A 20644-nucleotide genomic window follows, 5' to 3' on the forward strand; every position below is an offset into this window, starting at 1 on the left:
TCAGGGAGGGAAGGCCCTCTGCCGGGTGGGGTGAGGGGAGGAAGACAGGACGCTGAGGAGGATGATAATGATTCAATGCAGAGAGGTGTATGTGTCGATGGTGAGAAGGCGGTGTGGGAGGAAGAGGGTGTCTTCTTCAGGGAGGTTCTAGAGAGCTAAGACGTCTTTGACGTCCTAAAAGAAGAAGTCCTCCTCCGTCATGACGCTCTGCTGTTTCATTATTCATTCTTTTCATTACCGAGGGTTTGTAAAAGTGTGGCAGAGGGCTCCCAGCATATCCACACCACTGACCCCAGGTTTACTGTGTTTACCACAGCGCGGCGCTCGCTAACCTTTAGTCTGATCACCAGAGTGCTGCACAGACATGTATTCACTGAGGAGGACCTCGAGTTCTTCATCAGTGCATCGGATGCAGACCAGGAGGCCGCAGGTCAGTGAACGCCTCGTGTTCTCGGGGGTTGGATTTGAAACGTCTGCGCTTTCTGTTGTAACGACGGAGGTTTTGAGGTTGAGTAACTTCTCTTTGGTCACATTTCCGCAAGCGTCTCTTTCACCTTATAAGGTCTCCTCCTTCATAAAACTTCTTCCTGTCTGCTTCACCCCTCCCCTCCAACCACGTCCTGTGTCTCAGTGCTCAAACCGCCAAAGCTGATTGGTCTGAAGATACGGTGACATGCAGTGAAAACAACACTGTAGTAAGTGTGATGTTGAGGCCTTTGTTGTTCGTCCTGAACATGAAAACACGGTTTCATATGCCTGGATGGCGGCTGCAGGAGGAAACGAGTCCTCTTTGAAAAAAATCCTGTCAGAGCATCTTCCTCTCTGCTCCACCCTCAGCTTCACCACAGGCGTGGGTTTCTCTTGTGATGCAAAGAGCTCAGGCAGCACTGCTGAAACAAAAAAGGAGAAATGAGAGAAGAAATATCTGCTCGAGTGACCCAACTTCCTCTCAGAGCCGAGGAGACGTCCTGCAGCTTCCTCTGTTTACACAAAAATACAGGCTGTGGTCGACAAACTGACACAAACATGCTAAAAATATGAATAAATATCAGTCAGAGATGGAACATTATTATTGGTGTTTCTTTTCTTAAAGGCTGAAATTATTGTAAACAGTGAATAAAAAAAAAAACCTAAACAAAACCTTAGCTCGAGAGCAGAAATGTGAGCCGTAAACAAAACGTTTGGTGACCTCACTCTGATCTCTTGAGTCCAGCACCTGCACTTTGACCCCACAGTTCGACTTTTAGCTGCCTGAGGTGAGCACATTTGGTCGAGCAGCTCCACAGACTGAACGAAGGCACCACACAGACTCAGGTACCTGCTAATCAACCTGCTCAGCAACATCCAATCAGCATCCTGTACAGAGGCGAGAGCTGCCTGCCATGTTCAACCTTTAAAGAAATAATCATGTTTACAGCCGGATACAGAAACTGGTTTGGTGTCCGTAGATAATTTCCTCCTTCATAACAACTGTTTAGATTCTGTTACAAATTCAGTCAATTTTTAAGCCTGTTTAATAGAACAAACATTTTATACTCCCAGATTAGTGTGTAATTATATTGTCCATCAAACTGATGCAGTCTGAGCTAAGCATCCCAAAATGTTAGTGCAGCTTTGACTAACAGAAACCAATTGCAGCTAACAGCAGCTAACAGCAGCTAAAAGATGGTAAGATTAGCTAACAGCAGTACTTTCCAACGGTTCAACATACATTAACTCCAGCCATCACGCAGCATTGACAGCTGAGGTAAACAGCCTTCAACAGATAGAGAAGAACCCCGAATGTTTCTCCGGGTCCTCACGGGCCAGTTTATAATCCATATAATGGTGAAAACACACTGTAAAGGTAAAGTTTGCATTATTAGGGGCGTGGCCTTTTTGTATTAAAGGTGCATGGCGATGCAGGCAGCTGTAGCTGCTAACTGTCTGTTTTTTTGGTGCCTTTTTCTATCTGCCAATCATAAGGCAGAACCACTTGAACCCAATGTTTCCACTTCCTGCTCCTCTGTGACTCTGATAGGACCGTAATCTCCAAAGGGAGCATCAGACCTGAAGCCAGAGAGCGAGACCATAAAGTGATCCGGAGAGAGTTCACTGAGCAGAACGCTCATTTTCCCATCAACCAGAGCAGTCGCCCCCTGCTGGCGATCAGGAGGAATGCATTTTTAAAAGCTTCATCTCTGTAGTCAGATTTTATTTTTAAAAAATCCACAAAAAGAAAGTGTTGAAGAAAGTGTTAATGATGACAAAACTGCAAACAGTAATTAATGCTTAAAGACGGTTTAGCCATCAAGCTGCAGCTGTGTAATGTTCACAGAGGAAATAATTGGAACACAGTGGGTGCAGGAAGCAGTCGGAGCTGATGTGATCAGATAACCGTGTTTCGTAGCGACTCTGTTGTGAAAGATTTAAGTTCTTCATTTGTAAACAAAATGACTCTAACTGAGAACAGTGTTTGCGAGCAAAAGTCTTCCTTCCACTTCTGAGCGCTCAGCGGTTTCACGGGTTTAAATGTGACGATCGTGCAGACCGAGCTCAGAGACGTCAGGTTAATGAGCATGAGCTGAATTAAACCAGGTTTAATTGATGGACATGAAGCTGCAGGACGATCAGAAACAGAGCGAGGTGATGACCATGTGACAGAACATGAGCTCTCTCTCTCTCGCTCTCTCGCTCTGAAATGACTCTGCTTCTATATTTAACCTGCAGGCTGGCTCTCTCTCTCTTTCACACATACTCGACACAAGCGAGGCGGCTGAGAGACGACGAGCAGGATGGAGGTAAAACTTCTCAAACTTTGCTTTCAGCTGCTGCTGGGTTTACACGTGTGTGTGTGTGTGTGTGTGTGTGTGTGTGTGTGTGTGTGTGTGTGTGTGTGTGTGTGTGTGTGTGTGTGTGTGTGTGTGTTCTGCTGCATCACAGTGGAGTTCAGATCAAAGTCGAGCACACTGCAGAGTGAACATTTTAAAAGGAACTGCTGCAATTTCGCCATGACTCTGAGCAGGCGGCCAGTGTGGCGTCCACATATTTCTGCTCATTCTGGCTTTACTGACGCAGTGACAACCCTGCAGGTTCGGTGAGGTGGCGTGCACTGAGCGTGTGCAAACTGCAGCTCGTACGATTCCACGAAGGCCCAGAACTTATCTCTGCTTTAAAAATAGTTATCAGTTAACAACGAACCGTAGTCTGCTCTGTCCTCACAGGATGTGGAGAGTCACGTAGGCCTTCCTGACATCAGGGCTGGATTACTGACTCTGTGCTCAGAGCACCTTCACCTGCACATGGTCCCAGTGCAGCTGCATGTTGTGTATGAAAGCATTTTAGCCGCCATCATGTTGTTGTTGTTCTGGGCAGGGAGTGGCCATATTCAGATGAGAGGGTGGCGAGGAGCTCAGGCTTGTTGTACGCTCTGTTAGTACAGTGACCTCCCAGCAGCCATGTTATTGGTCCCATGACATCATTAAAAACGCCCAACAGCCCAAATAGAGGTCTGATTCAGAGTCCAGTTAGCTGAGGTGAAGCTAGCAGACAGCTAGCAGCTACAGCCGCCTGTGTCTCCATCCACCTGTCAGTCAAAGAGGCCACGCCCCTGACAAAGCAAGCTTTAAGTCTTACTGAAATTTAAATATGATATTATGAAAGGGAGAAATAGAAAGGCTTTAAATGCTGTCGAGCTGAGGATTACTGGAGTCCCGCTGGATGTTTGGGGAACTGCAGTTTTTGGTACTTCTACGTCTGAGAGCTCTCGAGGTGGAGCTGGATGTTGGCTGGTGGTGCAAAGCATTTGTTTGTAACCACTGACACTAAAGGTGACGGTGCACGCTGCAGTTCACATCCTATGTGCTGCCTCCACCCCGGCTGGATTACAGAGTCATTCCCTGAGCAAGAACTAATCCTCCAAACTGTACACGTGGTTCTTCTATTGTGATCAAAAGAATCAATAACATAAGTGATCAGGCGAGAATACAACGGTCAAATCACGTTTTGTTTGTATGGAAACATGTAAAACACTCGTTGAGCCACAAAGTCAGTGACATACGCTGCAGCTCCTCTAACGCCCGCTTCAAAAAGTGACTTAATCCTCCGATAACTTAGGACTCCACCTTCTTTTCCAAATATGGTCACTTCCTGCTGCGAAAGAATAAAACATGGGAGCCACCAAGAAACTACCGTTGAGGACACCTGTGGTGACGTCACAGTGAGTGGACGATGAAAAGAGTCCTCAGAGTTTTGGCAGAAGATGTAAAACCTTCATCTTCAAGGACGTCTGGGACTCTGCATGAAGTCAGAAGACCATCGAAGCCCTGAAGGTTCAATAACTGCCAATGGGCCCCATAGCTGTACACACACACACACACACACACAGACACACACACTCACACACTCAGACACACACACTCAGACACACACACACACACACACAACAGCAAAGAGGAAGTGGTTTAACGGCTGTTTTGCTTTTTTCATCACTTTCTAACTTCAGTTTATGGGTCAAACACACACCATGGAAACAATGCACACGACTCTGAGAGGGCATATGTGTGTGTGTGTGTGTGTGTGTGTGTCCTTGAGGCGATGTGATTTCATTATCTGTTGAATGTCAGCAATGTGAGGCCTTCAGCCCGGATCAACCACACGTCAACAGCTGTGTTGGTGTGTCCCTGAATACCTGCCTTTGTGGGGACCCATGTGTGTTTCAGCTCTGTGAGGACGGGCAGTCCCATCTCCCTGTTTGAGGGCTGTGTTTTTGTTGGTTGCTGTCAGTCAAATGGAACACCGCCAGGATCAACGCGTCGTCCGTGAAGAGTGGGTGTTTTCTTGTTGTTCACATGTCGGCGTGTATTTATTTTTAAAGCTTTTAACATTCCTCTGAGCTGAAGAACCGTGGGCGCGTTCTCTAATGCAGGAACACGAAACCATCAACTGAATCTCTGCAACTCAAAGTCTCAAAGTAACATTATCCAGCAAAACACGAGGGTTTGACGACAGCGTGACTTTAAAACTGAAAACATAGCTCATAAATAAAGTTTAGGGCCATGTGACCAAGAAACCACGCCCACTTTAAGGCTTGCAGCATTCATTCATGCACGGCTCTCTGAGCTCTGCAGCAGCTCCGTTCTTTTTCAGTCGTTCTGTTGAAGTTTGGATCTGGTCCCAGCTTCAGCTGTGGGACAGATTGGACTCATACGGAGGAGTTCACTCAGACCATCGGCTGACAGCTCGTCTGAGGTGTTTGGTTTGGGCTTCATGGACGTGGCTGTAGCTCAGGTGGTAGAGCGTGTCAACTGGTACTCAGGAGGTTGGTGGTTTGATCCCAGTCTGCATGCTGGCAACATACTAACCCCAAGCTGCTCCACGTGCATCCATGTGATAGACAGAGCTCACGTAGAGAAATAAAGGTGTGTTCAGACAGAGTAGAAACGTGCTACATATGAACAAACATCTCCACTTCGGTCTCATCTGTTGGAGAAGAAACAGCTCTGAGCGAACGAGCTGACACGCCTCCATCCTAACACGGTTACGCTGCTGACACGCTGCCACACGGACTCCACTGCTCCCACAAATCATGTTTGCACTACTTTACGTATGCCTCTGTGGGGGCGGGGTCTAAAGCCGACTCCAGTTCCTCACTTTTTATTCTCAGGAATAAATGAACCAAAATGATCAGGATACCAAGTTACACCTTCCTCAGATTACAGACTCGTGATTGGACGGCTCATCAATGAGCAGTGACGCGTTGACTTTACCTCAACACCTGTCAGTTCACCATTTGAAAGCTGCAGGTAGGACAGATGTTCTTACCGTCCGTCCTGCTGCAGCGCGCACAGGAAAGATCCGGGCGTGATGACCTCAGAGTGGACGAAGCGTCACACAGAGACAAACTCCAATCCTAAAAATCTTTAACACGATGAAATCTGCTGCAGACACATCGCTCGTGTCTATCGTTACTGATATCATCACCGCCTTCACCTGCTTGCTCACCTGGTCTCTCCTCTCCGTCCTCAGGAGCAGGCTACGTCGCAGCGCTCCGTGGCTGAACTCGCCAGGAGGTTCAAAGGTGCGGCTCCGCCACAAAGCCCCGCCGGGAATGAACAGGTGAGTGTGACAACAGCCAGCACGTACGCTACACAAACCAGGACGTAGACACGTCCAGTGCAGACCTGCTATCATCTGCTAACAGTCAGATTTATGGACTCGGGAAGAATCAGTAACTCATATCAGACTCACACATGGTGATAGGATCTGACTGATTCAGGGAATCAAACTGGCAACCTTTTAGGACAGGTGTCCATACTGGGAGTAATGGTCTTTTTTTTAACTGCTGTTTTTGTCGTTTACCAGGAGAAGCCGGTCAGACGGCGACCGCCACGCACTCTACAGCTGTCCAAACCCCAGGGAGGCGAGCAGGAGGTGAGACAGAGATGAGATTAGGGAACATGACAAAACTATGAAGACGCCTGAAACATGTTCAAAGCCAGCCGATGGTCTGGTGGGGCACTGATGTGTGAAGGTTCAGTTAAAACAAAGACTACACAAACACAAAAACAACACAAATGGCAGGAAACAGTTAAAAATGATGAAATTACTGATTTATGACTCAGAAAAAATGACAAAACTATTTAGTTCAATACAACAGATTTTTTATTTTATTTAGTCTTAAATCACAATAAAACAGAGAAACTCCACCATTCAGGCCGCCGCCTCAGAGCAGCACATGGCGACAGTGAGAAGGAAAAGCTGTCCTGTAACAGGAAGAAACCTGCGGCAGAACCAGGCTCAGGAAGTGTGAAGCGCTTCTGCAAAGGAAGCAGAAAAAGACAAAAACGCCTCAAACATCTTCACTGATAACCACCGTCAATGGCAACTTTCGTGCCGTGCTCCGTCCTCTCCGTGGTTTGGTCAGCATAGACCTGAATCACAGCCGATCAGGTCATTAAGTCTGACGTCACTAGCTGTGTCTGGGCCTAAACTCCGCTGCAGGTCCATATATCAAACGATCACTGTGGCATTACTGAGAGTTGAAAAACTGTCTAAAGTCTTTCATCTTTAATAAAATGATCAGCGTTCTGCTCTACCAGGTGTAACAATTGAGTTTAACATCCAGGCATCCATGAAAACGGAATTTATGACATTTAACGGAGTTAGAAGTTAGCAGGAAGTTAGCTCGCTAGCTTCTATCTAAATACAATATAGCATGTCCTGACTGCGGGGTTTTGGAAACAAATTAAAACGTACAGCTCTGTTATCACTTCCAGCATAAATGAAGACAGAAAACTAAACAGCAGTGACGTTTGTAGGGTTACTGAAGTTGGGCTAGCTGGTATATAATGATGTGCTACGTGACCGCTAGCGACACAGCTATGTTAGCATAATATAAACAAGCTAACTTTTTTTCCACTCGATAAAAGTTAACGTGAGTGTTCTCGGTGGTCAGGAACAAATGTAATCGCATGGCAGGATGCTGTAAAAGGACCAAACTTCAGCCAGGAGAACAACTGAGATAATCCATCCACAATACGAGGTTAGTCATTCATATACTGCTGCATGGGCTGGGCTGTAGTTACATCCTAAGGTTTTAAAAACTGAGCTTAAATAAATGATTAGTGGTAAAAAAAGCCGAGGGAGGTCAACAGTGATCACTGACTGTTTTAGGAGCTTTTTGAGATTAAATAGAAGAAAATACAAAACATTAAACATGTTAACAACACAAAAGCCATATTAAACACAGACTACGCCGGACTGGGTGTCCAGACCACCTCATCCGGCTCATTTTCATTCCAAGGAGTCGCAGCTTCTCCGAGGCTGAGCCCTGCGACCTGTGGGGGAAACACCGCTGTGTTCCCTGTCACTGACTCATGACCACAGATAGGTAGGTGGAGCATCCTCTCTTCACCGCAGCCGCCCAGTTCGTCACTCTCGATACAAACAGGAAGTAGACACAGATCCTGATGCTGGTTCTGCAGGACATTTCTTCTTGTTAAATGGCACTTTTTCCTTCCCACTGTTGCCAAGTGCTTGCTCTGATCGTCAGAGTCTCTTTCCTACAACAATCAGCACCTCGAGGTGTCTGTTGTTGTAAACTGGGCCTTTATATCTGCAATTTAGTTGCACTGTTTGTAATATTTAAGTTTGAGCCAATAATCGTCGTTGCTCGAGTCCACGCACCCTTCAGAGGTAACTCAAGAGCATGATGGGATATATTGTCAAAGAAAATCCACGAACTGTGACTGAACACTTTAGTTTTATACAGTTTCACGTTCTTCTGGTGTGGTGACGGAAAAAAGGCACAAAAATTAAACATGACAATCGAGAGCTGAGGTCACGTTCCCGAGGAGCTCCTCGTCTGGTCTCCACATTTACATGAAGATCTACGAAATAAACGCACCTGTGTGTGTGTGTGTGTGTGTGTGTGTGTGTGTGTGTGTGTGTGTGTGTGTGTGTGTCAGCCTCCTGCAGGTGCCCCGACGTCACCTGTCAAAGTCAAGAGGAACTCTGGTCTAATTGAGAAAATCCAGGTGAGTCCAGCAGGTTTCTGCTGCCCCCTGCTGGTGTAAACATGCACCGACATCACTCTGACATCACTCTGACATCGTTCTGACATCGCTCTGACATCACTTTGCAGGCTGAACTCGTGCTCTCGCCCACGGGTCCTCCTATGAAGAGCCCTGGCATCAGGATGCTGCCTCTCAACTTCCCCCTGCCCTCCCCTGGCTCCGCCCCACCTGCTACCTCAGTAACCACCTCGTCCTCAGCAACCCCCACCAGCCCAGTCACCTCTCCTGTAACTGAAACGGAAGGCCCCGCCTCTTTTGAGGAACCTGCCACTGTGGCGGAGGGATCGGTCCTGCAGAGCATCAACAAGGTGAGACCCCTCCAAGGCGTTCATGTGATGCATTCAGTGACCTGTAAATACCTGCGCCGGCCAGCCTAAACACTCAGTTGATCACCCTTTGGTTCTCCTCCAGGGCAGAGCTCGCCACTCCATCCGCCGCCGTCCGCCATCACGCCGCCACAGGACATCCAGCAGTGGAGAGGTGGAGGCCAAAGATGCATCAGACACACAGGTGAGCTCCACAACTGACCCCGCTGACAAAACTGCAGCAGGCGGCAAGCAGGACGGCGAGCAGGGCAGTGAGGGTGACGTGTTCAAGAAGGAGGATCAAACAGACGCCCCAACAGCTGCTGAGAAAAACCAAACTCACGAAGAGGAAGAGCCAAAGAGCGGCGACGGTGATGTGCAGGAGGGAGAGAAAGGGTCTGCAGAAGAAGAGGAGGAGGAGGCACCATCATCATCAGAGAAGAAGGAGGAGGAGCCGAGGTCGCCAGAGACGCAGAAACAGGACCCGACCGAAGACGCTACACTGACAGACGGCAAAGAAGAAGAACAGAGCGAGGTGAAGTACCTGTTCTCCTTCCAGAGTGACATCAGTGCAGTACTCTGTGTACTTTGTGTACATGTACTGAAAAACTGCAACGTTTCCCCCGCAGGAAGCAACAAGCTCAGCCCGATGAGGACCACGCGTCGACGAGCCCCTGGAGTGCTGGGAGAGAAACCCCGTATCAGCTACACCTGACTGAAGAGGCCTGCAGACGCTCAGGAGGCGAATATTTAGAAACTCTGAGGCGCCGCCCGCCATCTGCGAATGAGCGAAGACGCTCGGCCAATCGTGCGAAGGTCCAGCCGAGCTTGTTCGTTTCCACTCAACGCCTTTCCACACCACAACACTGCATTCTTCCTGTTTAGCCATATATACTGTGAGCTGTCTGTTCTTACTGTGTGCTGCCTACCATGATGATGATAAATGGTTTGTGTCTGTGTTTAAAGCCACAGCTGTGAGGGAACCCTCGAAGCCTCGTTAGGTTTGACTGATTTCTGGGAACCTCCGAGGTTTTGATTGGATGGCGACACGCAGCCTGAGGAGGCGGTGACGTCACAAAGTGCTTCTGATGATGAAATTAAAATACTTTTGCTACCATAATGATGATCTGCTCTGTTTTATTTTATCTGGCAGTGCTCAAAGAAATAAAGAGTTGCTAATGACTTCTGATTTTTCCGTGTCACAGCTGCAGCGCGATGACGAAGCTACCTGTCAGTCAAACAGGACACGCCCCTGATAATGCAAACTTATCAGGGGCGTTAAACACATGAAGGTGGATGTCAGCTGTACAAGTCTGGCCCACTGAGCTCTGGTGAAGCACAGAGTAGAAATTTGAGACTTTTAACTGTATTTTAAAAAGTTTTATCTTTACAAATAAAGACTCATCGTAGTCTCCAAATTAACAATATGGTAAATGGCCTGTATTTATATAGCGCTTTACTCGTCCCTAAGGACCCCAAAGCACTTTACATATCCAGTCATCCACCCATTCACACACTGGTGATGGCAGCTACATCGTAGCCACAGCCACCCTGGGGCGCACTGACAGAGGCGAGGCTGCCGGACACTGGCGCCACCGGGCCCTCTGACCACCACCAGTAGGCAACGGGTGAAGTGTCTTGCCCAAGGACACAACGACCGAGACTGTCGGAGCTGGGGCTCGAACCGGCAACCTTCCGATTACAAGGCGAACTCTCAACTCTTGAGCCACGATCGCCCGATAACCAATAGGTTAATCTATTACAATGGTACACAACGTGTGAGGAGGAAACAGTGGGAAGGAAAAACTCCCTTTTAACAGGAAGAAACCTCCGGCAGAACCAGGCTCAGGGAGGGGCGGGGCCATCTGCTGCAACCAATTGGGGTGAGAGAAGGAAGACAGGATAAAGACATGCTGTGGAAGAGAGACAGAGGTTAATAACAGATATGATTCAATGCAGAGAGGTCTGTTAACACATAGTGAGTGACGAAGAAAAACTCAATGCATCATGGGAATCCCCGGCAGCCTACATCTATTGCAGCATAACTAAGGGAGGATTCAGGGTCACCTGGTCCAGCCCTAACTATATGCTTTAGCAAAAAGGAAAGTTTGAAGCCTGATCTTGAAAGTAGAGATAGTGTCTGTCTCCTGAATCCAAACTGGAAGCTGGTTCCACAGAAGAGGGGCCTGAAAACTGAAGGCTCTGCCTCCCATTCTACTTTTAAATACTCTAGGAACAACAAGTAGGCCTGCAGAGCGAGAGCGAAGTGCTCTAATAGGGTGATATGGTACTACAAGGTCATTAAGATAAGATGGGGCCTGATTATTTAAGACCTTGTATGTGAGGAGCAGGATTTTGAATTCTGGATTTAACAGGAAGCCAAAACAGGAGAAATCTGCTCTCTTTCTAGTCCCTGTCAGGACTCTTGCTGCAGCATTTTGGATTAACTGAAGGATTTTCAGGGAGTTTTTAGGACTTCCTGATAATAATGACAAACTAATGGAACTTCGTACGCTCATTCAGCAGCAGGTAAAAACTTCCAAGGTCAAAACACAAGAAAAAAAAAATCCTCTCAAAATTTAGAGACATCATGAAATCACATCAGGTACGATGAGATGATGAACATGGCGTCCTGACCAACCTCAGTAAGACTCGGGCCAGATTTAATCTTCACATCTGAGCCTTCAGTGATGTGAAACAGTGTGACAACGTGAAGCAGGCCAAAGATCTCAGACACTTCCTGCTGTAAAGAAGCACCAGAGTCAGTGACATCATCAGTCTGACTCCAGTGATCCACAGTGGGAGAAAACCCACAGTGGGTGAACCTTCCCAGGAGTGACCGGCTGACCAAAATTACTCTTCAGAGAAGAACCCAGAAGAAGACCTGCAGGCTTCACATGTCTGAGCTAAGGTCAGAGGTCACGATTCAACAATAATAAAGAGACTAAACAAAAATGACATCCGTGAGTTTAAGGAGAAACTCACTGATCAGGTCAAAGTGACCAGAAACGACATTTTGTGTTTATTTTTCTTGTTTGATGAAAGTGTGACCAACAGGACGTCTCAGCTCTGATTTAACCTGCCGGCAGGTCGAGCCGCTGCCTGGATGATCTGATTAGAGCGCCGTGCGTCTCTGCTTGAGGCCGCTGATGCTCGGGCCGTGGTTTCAGGCGTTGGGTGGAATAATTAAGGAAACGGCCATGGGTAACTTACTTAAAGCAAACTTTCCAGAACAGAAACTGACACGCAGCAGAGCTTTGAAAGAAACTAAACCAAAGTAACTGCTTTGAAGTCATCAGTTCTCGTGCCTCCTTCACTTCCTGCTCGTGTGAAAGAAGGAGAAAAATAGTCACAGACGTTTCTGGATCCCTGCACCGTGGGAGCAGCTGGTCTTGGTCTTCAGTGGTCTGCTTGTTCTCTGGCGTGGGCGTCTTTCTCCTTGGTTCTCGTGTGTTTCTGAACTTTTCCCCTCAGCTGAGCAGCGAGGAACGTCCTGCGTGGGCGTCACGTTGGGAAACCTCTCTGTGTGAACGCAGCCTGCCAGGTGAGCCGGTTACATAATTCTGCTTCCAGGGCCATCCCGCCCTCCTGTCCTGGATCGGCCTCCACAGCACAGCCCTGTGGTGATCTCATTAGGGAGTTATTTTCAGTGCTTCTTTGGTACTTCCTGCAGGACCTAAGAGGGTTACAGAGTCCTGAGGTTCGCTCGGTGCCTGCAGAGTCACGGCAGCCTGGATGTGGGCCACCTCGAGCCTCCGCCTGCAGCCTGATCGTCTTCTGTGGGGTTTCCTGTCCTGAGGAGGATCGCAGGACTGCAGACCGCCTTTAACAAGCAGCGCACCGGGCCTTGGTCTCCTCCGCCATGGGGAACCACGGCTCGACCCTGGACGACATCCTGGCAGAGGACATGCACCGCTGGTACAACAAGTTCATGAAGGAGTCTCCGTCAGGCCTCATCACGCTGTTCGAGCTGAAGGCCATACTCAACCTGAAGGGCATGAACGAGGACGCCAACCGCTACGTGGAGCAGGTCTTCTTCACCTTCGACATGGACGGGGTGCGTTCCACGTCAGTTTGCCCAGCCTGTTCTTCCATGTTTATAGGACGCGGCTTCTGCAGGAAAGTAAAAGTAATCTGACAGCAGTGACACGTCGACGGGTTTAGAGCTGATTTGCTTTCCTGCACCTTATTAGACCAAAACATCTAATAATGACATATAACCTGTTATATCAGGCTGGTAGTATGACAGCTGGTTATGAGGCTTTGATATCAATTTGAGACGAGTGTTACTAAAGTGGGGTTAAAGGTCACATGAAAGCTCAGCTTAAAGAAAGAAAGACTCTACATGGGACGTGCTTTGAAATGAAAACGTCTGATTTATGAGAGAAAACTCGACCTACTGCTTGTAGGGCTGAGCTGAGAGCTCTGCAGCTTGTGAATGAGCCCAATCAAAAATCAATAATGCTGACCGGGCTTTCCTTATTGATAAATCTGACTGTGGATGCAGGATGTACCAAAACCAGTCATCAGATATCTAAAGGCTATGTTTTTAAAGTAGTGGACACAGAAGCTTGTGGTCGATGTTCACATACAAGGCTGAATATAAAGTTTTACACAGAAACCTGTTGACAGTGTGTCGCCTGGGCAGCTGTTGCTATGCGACCACATGAATCTTCAAATCAGAAATCCCTCGTTTTGAAATATTAACGTAGGTGATGGTGTAGTCGTGGTTACATGTAAGAGTCAGTCCGAATAAACTCCTAGAAACTCACAGCAGCCGTGCTATTGGTCACATGATGTCATCAAAGTGCCACCATCCACCTGTCAGTCACAGAGGCCACGCCTCTAATAACACCAACCTTAATTCTGAATGCAGTTTAAAAGTTCTCCACAGAGACCAGTTTGTGTATCAGGCTGCAAACATGTTTATTCTGCTGTCAGGTTTAACATGGCAGTCTATGGGACTGACTCTGCTGCCCCTGCTGGACACCAGATGAACTGCAGCTCCATGTTTCAGTCTGGAGGTTGATTCTTGTCAACATGAAACCAGACGTCAGCACATGTGAAATGTTGCTCATACTGTGAACACGAGTCTTTAAACTCAAAGCTTTCATGGAAACGTTAAAATCGCTCTGTGGTGCAGAGCGCTCGCTCGACCGGGAGAGGCAGGACTTCCTGCTCCATCAGCATGCAGAGCTGTGTGTGTGAGGATGCTGTGATCAGGTGAAGGGCAGCAGGAGATCTCCAGGTAAATGATCTCATGTACTAAAATTATTTTATTATTTTCTTAATATAGCACAAGGTTCAGTTCGCTTTGTCCTTTCTGACTCTGAGTACATTTCAGACTCGGTACTTTTTCACCCTTCAGCTTTTACCGCAGTATTTTTAAACCCGGGTATCTGTACTTCTGCCACCTCTGGATTAAAGGCTTCAGCCTGCAGCAACGACATGTGTAAAATATAAAGAGCAGGAGGCATTTTAACCATTTATTACAACAAGTAGTCCACATTTCAATAAAGCTGGAACTGGGTGGATGTTCAGGTGTAAGAGGTCCTCCCACAGAGGCCTGGAGGCATGAATGGTTGAGCTCTGTGTGGAGACTTTAGGAGGTGGTTTTATAATGTGGATGGTTGGTGGTTCGATCCTGGGCTCCTCCAACCTGCGTGGGTTAGGGTTAGGGTGGTGAAAAAAGCACTTTGAGTCCTCAAACTGAGCACCACGTGATGGACTGAAGCCGCAGTCTGACCAATCAGGAGCTGGGATTCAGTGTCAGTGATCGGTGAATGTGCAACCCAAGAATGCTGATGATTGTTAGTCTCATCTACGAGTTTTGCTGTTGTGGAAACTGGTCATAAAACCCCTGTAAGTATTACAGTAACATAAACCTACAGTTTTTAATGTGCAGAATTATTGCACAGCTGAACCACAGCATCAGACTCTCTGTCTGTCACGTTTGCTCTGCTTTGGTTTTGTGAAGCTGAACAAACGTCCATATTAAAACTGAGGTGTGAATCTTACAGGATGTCCCTGAACGCCCCCTCGCTGGTGCGGTTTTAACTCCCTGCTTCGTGTCTGCAGGATGGCTACATTAACTTTGTGGAGTACATCGCAGCCATCAGCCTGATGCTGAAGGGAGAAATCAACCAGAAACTGAAGTGGTACTTCAAACTGTTCGACCAGGACGGCAACGGAAAGATCGACAAGGAAGAGCTGGAGACCATCTTCACGGTAATGAACGGACCACCACGCTGACACAGGCTTAATCTTCTCCTGTCTTTGAGCTTTTTAATGCTGCCTGCTCAGCTTCTATCTTAAGACAGTTTAATCCCGCTGACACTGCGTCGACTGCTTCAAGCTTCAAATGATGTCATGGTGTCTTTTAAGGTCGGTGCAGCAATTACATTTTGTCTTAGTCCCACAGAAAGGTTTATGTATTTATAGAAAACTGGTTTCAAACTCACACACTAGACATCTGCAATATTTCCAGCTTTACAGGAAAGTTGGACTGAAATCAAGAGCGTCCCTCTCCACATGGATCCTGAATCAGCAGCACAGAGAACAGGGCTGGATTAGCTCTGAACTTAGACCGCTGCTAATCCTCTGAGCTCAATCAATCAGTCAAGGAAACTGCTGAAAGTGGAACAAGCCGTTCCCTTTGTGTTCTGACCAGTCGTGGACCAGAGAACATGGAGAACAAGATTACATTTACCAGGACATCTTTAAAGCATCGGAAACATCTGATTCAGCTTCTGGAGTTGGTAATCTCGGAGCCTCGGACACGGATACCGTGAGCTAAACCACAGTACTGGTCGTTCCCTGCAGAGTAACCAGACTGGTGGCCGAATGCTCACTCGTCAGATACGAAATATGAGTTAGCATTATAAAAGGGTTCCTTCCAACCTGAACATGAACAACTTAGCAAACAGCTGGTGAGACCACCACGCCCCCTCCAGGTCCTCTGTTTGCATCCTAACGTGGATTCTTTGATCTTTTACAGCTGAATCGCTCCTGACAGGAACACGTGTTTGTTTCAGGCTTTCACCGGCCATGGTGGTGAAGAAGAACCTCGTGACATCATTGGTTCTTCTTCTTTGGACTGAGCGATCCCTGCAGCAGCAGTTATGAATAGGGATGGGTATCGTTTAGGTTTTATCCGATACCGGTGCCAAACCAGTAGTTTTGAAACTGTGCCGGTGCTTAAACGGTGCTCGAACCGGTGCTTAAAGAATGGAGAACACAAATGGGTCCAAAAACCTCTCATGTTCAGCTGTTTTTTTGTAAAAAGATAACAATGTTAGCCTTTTCTGCAGCTATGGGGCATATATGGTATCACTCTTGGCTGGAAGCAGTGCTTAAACAATGGAAAAAACACAAACTTTGTCCAAAAACCTCTCATGTTTAACTGTTTTCCACTTTTTCTTTGGTCATTTTAGCCTTTTTGGCCAGGGTGAAGGGAGTATCTGCCATCAAACAAGAAGACAGCCGCATGTAGCTATGATGATGTTTGCTAGTTCACCTTACATGCATTAATGTAATAACGTGGTTAGCCTACTCAACGTAAATTACACACGAACAACATTAAGCTACTCACGCAGAGAAGAACGGCTGCTGCTGCATCATCATCCTCATCATTTCTGCTACACTGGCAGGGCTAGGGGCCAGGACTCTACTCTTCGGGTTTTTGGGGGATGTTGCTAACTCCGGGTCTGATAACGGGCACCACACCCGCAGTAGATGTGCTCGGTGTGAGGTCTCGCAGCAAGCTATCAAATACGGCGCATTTCTCTGCTTTTAAAAAAACGCTATGCGTCGCCAGGTGTTTCATCAGATTTGAGGTGTTACCTCCTTTGACAGTATCACAGTATCAGCTTAAAGCACTTGTTGCTGCTGAGTTTGCATCTTTTGCTGTGAAGTACAGCCAGACTTTGACCGCTTCACCTTGGGCGTTTTTAATCTGTAGCTTTGCTCTAAAAGAACGTACGTACCTGGCCCCGCCTACTATCCTCAGAAACGTAAAATGATTGGCTAGAAGTGTATCACAGCTCAAGGGAAAAAAAGCACCGAAATGTGCGCTGCTTTTCGGTCTGGTTAGTACCGTTTATGTCACAACCGGTGCCATCATGGCACGGGATACCGGTACCCATTACTAGTTATAAAAAACCTGAAACTGACCGATACAAAACGTTAAGCTCAGTCAGAGATTATTTTACTGAATGCTGACTCATCTTCATGATTCAGAAACTTATTGAGAACCTTGTTATTTGTCCTTGGTGTCTCCATCTGCAGGCCATCCAAGACATCACACGGAACAAAGACATCGACCCCGAGGAAATCGTCTCGCTCATATTTGAGAGGATTGATGTGAAAGGAGAAGGTAATGAAGACAGCTGAGCCCAGCTCAGATAGTAAACTCTGTAACTCCTCTCTGCCAGATCTGGACCAAAGTCGCATGACAGCCAACAATCAACCAAATAATTAGTAAACGACACAGTTGAAGATCCGACCTACACCCCAAACGACTTCCCACTATATAATTGATGGGCAGCTCTTCCACATTTTGGTCTGTGTTGTGTTTAAGAGGCATTTTGTTTATTAAATTATGGATTCTGACCTCTGACCCTGCAGGTGAGCTGACCCTGGAGGAGTTCATCGAGGGAGCCAAAGACCACGAAGATATCATGGACATGCTGAAGACCCTGATGGACCTGACGCCGGTCTTACTGATCATTATTGAGGGCCGGACGGGGAACAACCAATGAGAGAAACGTGGAAGCAGTGAGCTGTGATTGGCCGTTTGGACAGGTTTAACATTACAGAGAGGAAGCCTGGCTGATTTTCATGTGAAGAAGGTCACGATGGACTCTGTGAGCTGCATCTGCCAACCCCCTCCTGCTGTAGGTCCCCCTGGACCAGGAGTTTGTGGTGCCACCAAGTCTTTCTCTTGTATGTGCTATATGTATGGAACCAACACCACTGCAGTGGGAACAAGGTCTTCATATTCCTTTGCCATAGAGAACCTCATTTCATCCAACATTTTGCTAATTTCTGCTTCAACTATTTAGAAAATGTGTCGCACTGACGCTGGACTGAGAATCAGAAAGTTGAGATACCTGAGGTTGAGTTTTAACAGCAGCATTAATAAAAACAACTACCAATAATAATAATGATGATAATAACTAATAGTAATAATTCTTCTAATTACTACGAGCTTTCAGAAAAACTTTAAATCTTTTCAACATCTCAACATCAAAGATTTTCGCCCCAGATTTATTCATCTGACTTTGATCTATAAGAAAAGCATCAAGCTACACTTTCTGCAAACAAACAGTCCATCAATACTGAGACAGAAGCACAGTAAAAGGACCTGAACTGTGGCTATGCATCCATGTCTGAGAATACTGCTACAGCGACTTGTGTGCTAATAGTTTTGTAATACTGAGACAGTGATTTGGAGAAGGTGCTGTCTCTGTGAGCCGGGAGATTACCGTACAGCTGATCCTCTTAATGCTGCCAAAGGATCTGATTCTTCCTCTGGAGGAGGCTTCATCATCTTTCACCCCCACACAGGTTCCTGTCTTTGAGGACAAAACTAAATGTTTCAAACACATCTTGCAGCCGTGATGTGTTTAACACACAGTCTGTGGGGTCGATAAATCCACTTTCCATATCAGAGCGAAGCGGTGCATTCAGGGACCAAAGCTGCTCCATCAGCTCAATTGGCAGCAGGCCAGTCCAAAGGTCCACTCGGGTCAGGCCGGACCAAACTGGGGCGCCTGAGGGCAGAACAACCTATCATCTCACTCACAGTGGAGGACTAAGCACATTTACTCAAGTACTATGCTTGACCTCATTTGTATGCCACTATCTACTGCTCTGCTTCTCAGAGAGAAGCTTTGTACTCCTCCCAGTGAACCAAGCTAACACATCAAAGCCTCAACATGATATTAATGAAGATGTGAGCACCCGCACACTTCCTCAGATTTAGTGAAAGAGACCAAAAAAGGACTCAATGAAATTGTGCTTTTTGAATGCGAATTAGAGATGGCATCTAGTGGCCATTGTTGGAATTGCACTTTTATTCATTCCTGCACTGGTTTCAGTAGCACTACCTACAGATGAAACAACTTTTTACCCACTGATCACTTTCTTCTGAATCTACTGAAAGGTTCAGCAGGTTTATGTAGATGAATGCCCTGCTGTCTTCAGTTAAACGTAGTGAACAGGCGCACATTTCCACCATTTTGGAGTGGAATTATTATACCTGAGGATGTGTCATTAATGAAGGGTGGAGGACAGTTCAACAGAGGAATCTCAAATATACAACATATCCAATGATTTTATCACTGTTATTAAAACCGTATATCAAAAACAAGTTTTCTGGTCATTTCAGGAGAAAAAACCTTTGGGGTAGAGTAGAGTTTAAACAGGAAGACACCTGCTGTATAGACTGTACAGTGTTGTAAGGTATGAGAGGTCCTGTGTCCCGGACAAGCCCCCAAACATGTTATAACTTCAAATTCAAAGGCACACAGAAAACCTAATATGAGTTGTCACCATGCTGCTGCTGTTATAATAATGAAAATAAAGTTACTTTCAAAGGAAAAACAGATAAACAAAAGACAAAGAAGGCTGTGAACCAACCATCTGCTTCCTATCTAACCAAAAACTGAAGACTGTGGGTAACTCCCAGCTCAACTCATAATACAGAGAACTACAAAAGCAACAAAACGTAACGCCAGTGAGGGAGGATGACTAAGACGCTAACTGCCAACCTTCATGCTCCGCCTTCCCTGTGTGGTGGTTCATCTGCAGCTAGTCAGCACTAATAATAAATCAAAAAGAAGAGAGCAGGTTAATGAGAAGGATTAGGTATAATAACAGGATGATGGACGTGTCAGCACACTGAGTAACGTTAGCATAAATTAAGAGTATCCATCCACAGGATACACACCAACAGCAGGCGTTTAGATGAAGTTTGCATTCACCTACGTGTGAAAAATAAATCAGACATAAGCAAAATTTGGGAAAAGGGGAAAAAAAACAGAGGTGGCTGCATGCACAGTCTACAAGATATCGATCATAACCTTTTTATCGATTTTTGCAAAACACGGTTGGCATAATGATCAGCTCAGCTGCACGAATCAGGAGGGTTTTTTTTATAAATCACTTTTTCCACTGCACCCTCTAGTGGACTCTCACAGCAATACATATGCTATAAGTTTAAAGGCCAAGCACACTACCGGCCTAGTTTTGCGCGACAGGTCGCTCGATTGAATGTTTTAAATGTTTTTATTTTTACAAGGTGACATGTGTGACCACGTCAGGAGGGTCTGAGGATGTCTGGCTAAGCTAACAGGTCCTACTGTGCAACAGATTTTTATGGTGAAAATGTGTCCTGTAAAATCTTCAGTCCTAACCACTCACGTATTGTGCTGCCTTATCAATAAATCTTTTAAGCAAACTGTGTGCTGTTCATTTAGCCCCATTAAAGAACGTATAAAAAACCCAAACACTGTGTTTTCATTTTTTAAGAACCTTTATCGATACTTTGCTGGCAAAAATGTCAAAAACAATAAAGTTTTGTACTTTGATCCAATAACGCGATGGCACTCCAGCTGTTTACAATCTCAGAGCAGCTGGATGGACTTACTGATAATGATGAGGAGTAGTTCAGTTTTGTGTCTCTCATGAAGCACATGATTAAAATCAATTGAGAGTCAGGTGAAGGGGTCTGCCTGTCGCAGATTTGTTGTTTTTTATTCTTCAAATCCAACGTGGTGAAGT

General features: G+C 46.4%; 2 protein-coding genes across 2 annotated transcripts; both read left to right on the plus strand.

Annotated features, from left to right (window-relative positions):
* The first annotated feature begins 2730 nt into the window (after positions 1–2730).
* On the plus strand, positions 2731–10006 carry dub (duboraya). Its single transcript, XM_085364190.1, has 7 exons — positions 2731–2780; positions 6007–6096; positions 6343–6411; positions 8448–8516; positions 8624–8863; positions 8967–9395; positions 9490–10006. Exons 1-7 carry the CDS (start codon positions 2775–2777, stop codon positions 9511–9513), a joined length of 927 nt encoding a protein of 308 aa, XP_085220316.1. The 5' UTR covers positions 2731–2774; the 3' UTR covers positions 9514–10006.
* Positions 10007–12722: 2716 nt separating this feature from the next.
* guca1d (guanylate cyclase activator 1d) lies at positions 12723–17619 on the plus strand. The gene is made up of 4 exons (XM_085364191.1): positions 12723–12917; positions 14939–15088; positions 17147–17234; positions 17486–17619. Exons 1-4 carry the CDS (start codon positions 12723–12725, stop codon positions 17617–17619), a joined length of 567 nt encoding a protein of 188 aa, XP_085220317.1.
* Positions 17620–20644: the final 3025 nt, after the last annotated feature.

Source organism: Diplotaxodon limnothrissa, linkage group LG10 (assembly GCF_057381915.1).
Source record: "Diplotaxodon limnothrissa isolate DT_005_m linkage group LG10, D_limnothrissa_male_GT1.1, whole genome shotgun sequence".
Lineage (NCBI taxonomy): Eukaryota > Metazoa > Chordata > Actinopteri > Cichliformes > Cichlidae > Diplotaxodon > Diplotaxodon limnothrissa.

Coding starts and splice junctions, on each gene's coding strand:
- dub (XM_085364190.1), top strand. Junction 6,412..8,447: donor CCCAGGGAGGCGAGCAGGAG/GTGAGACAGAGA, acceptor TGTGTGTGTCAG/CCTCCTGCAGGTGCCCCGAC. Junction 8,517..8,623: donor GTCTAATTGAGAAAATCCAG/GTGAGTCCAGCA, acceptor ATCACTTTGCAG/GCTGAACTCGTGCTCTCGCC.
- guca1d (XM_085364191.1), top strand. CDS start 12,723: ATGGGGAACCACGGCTCGACCCTGGACGACATCCTGGCAGAGGACATG. Junction 15,089..17,146: donor AGCTGGAGACCATCTTCACG/GTAATGAACGGA, acceptor CTCCATCTGCAG/GCCATCCAAGACATCACACG. Junction 17,235..17,485: donor GATTGATGTGAAAGGAGAAG/GTAATGAAGACA, acceptor CTGACCCTGCAG/GTGAGCTGACCCTGGAGGAG.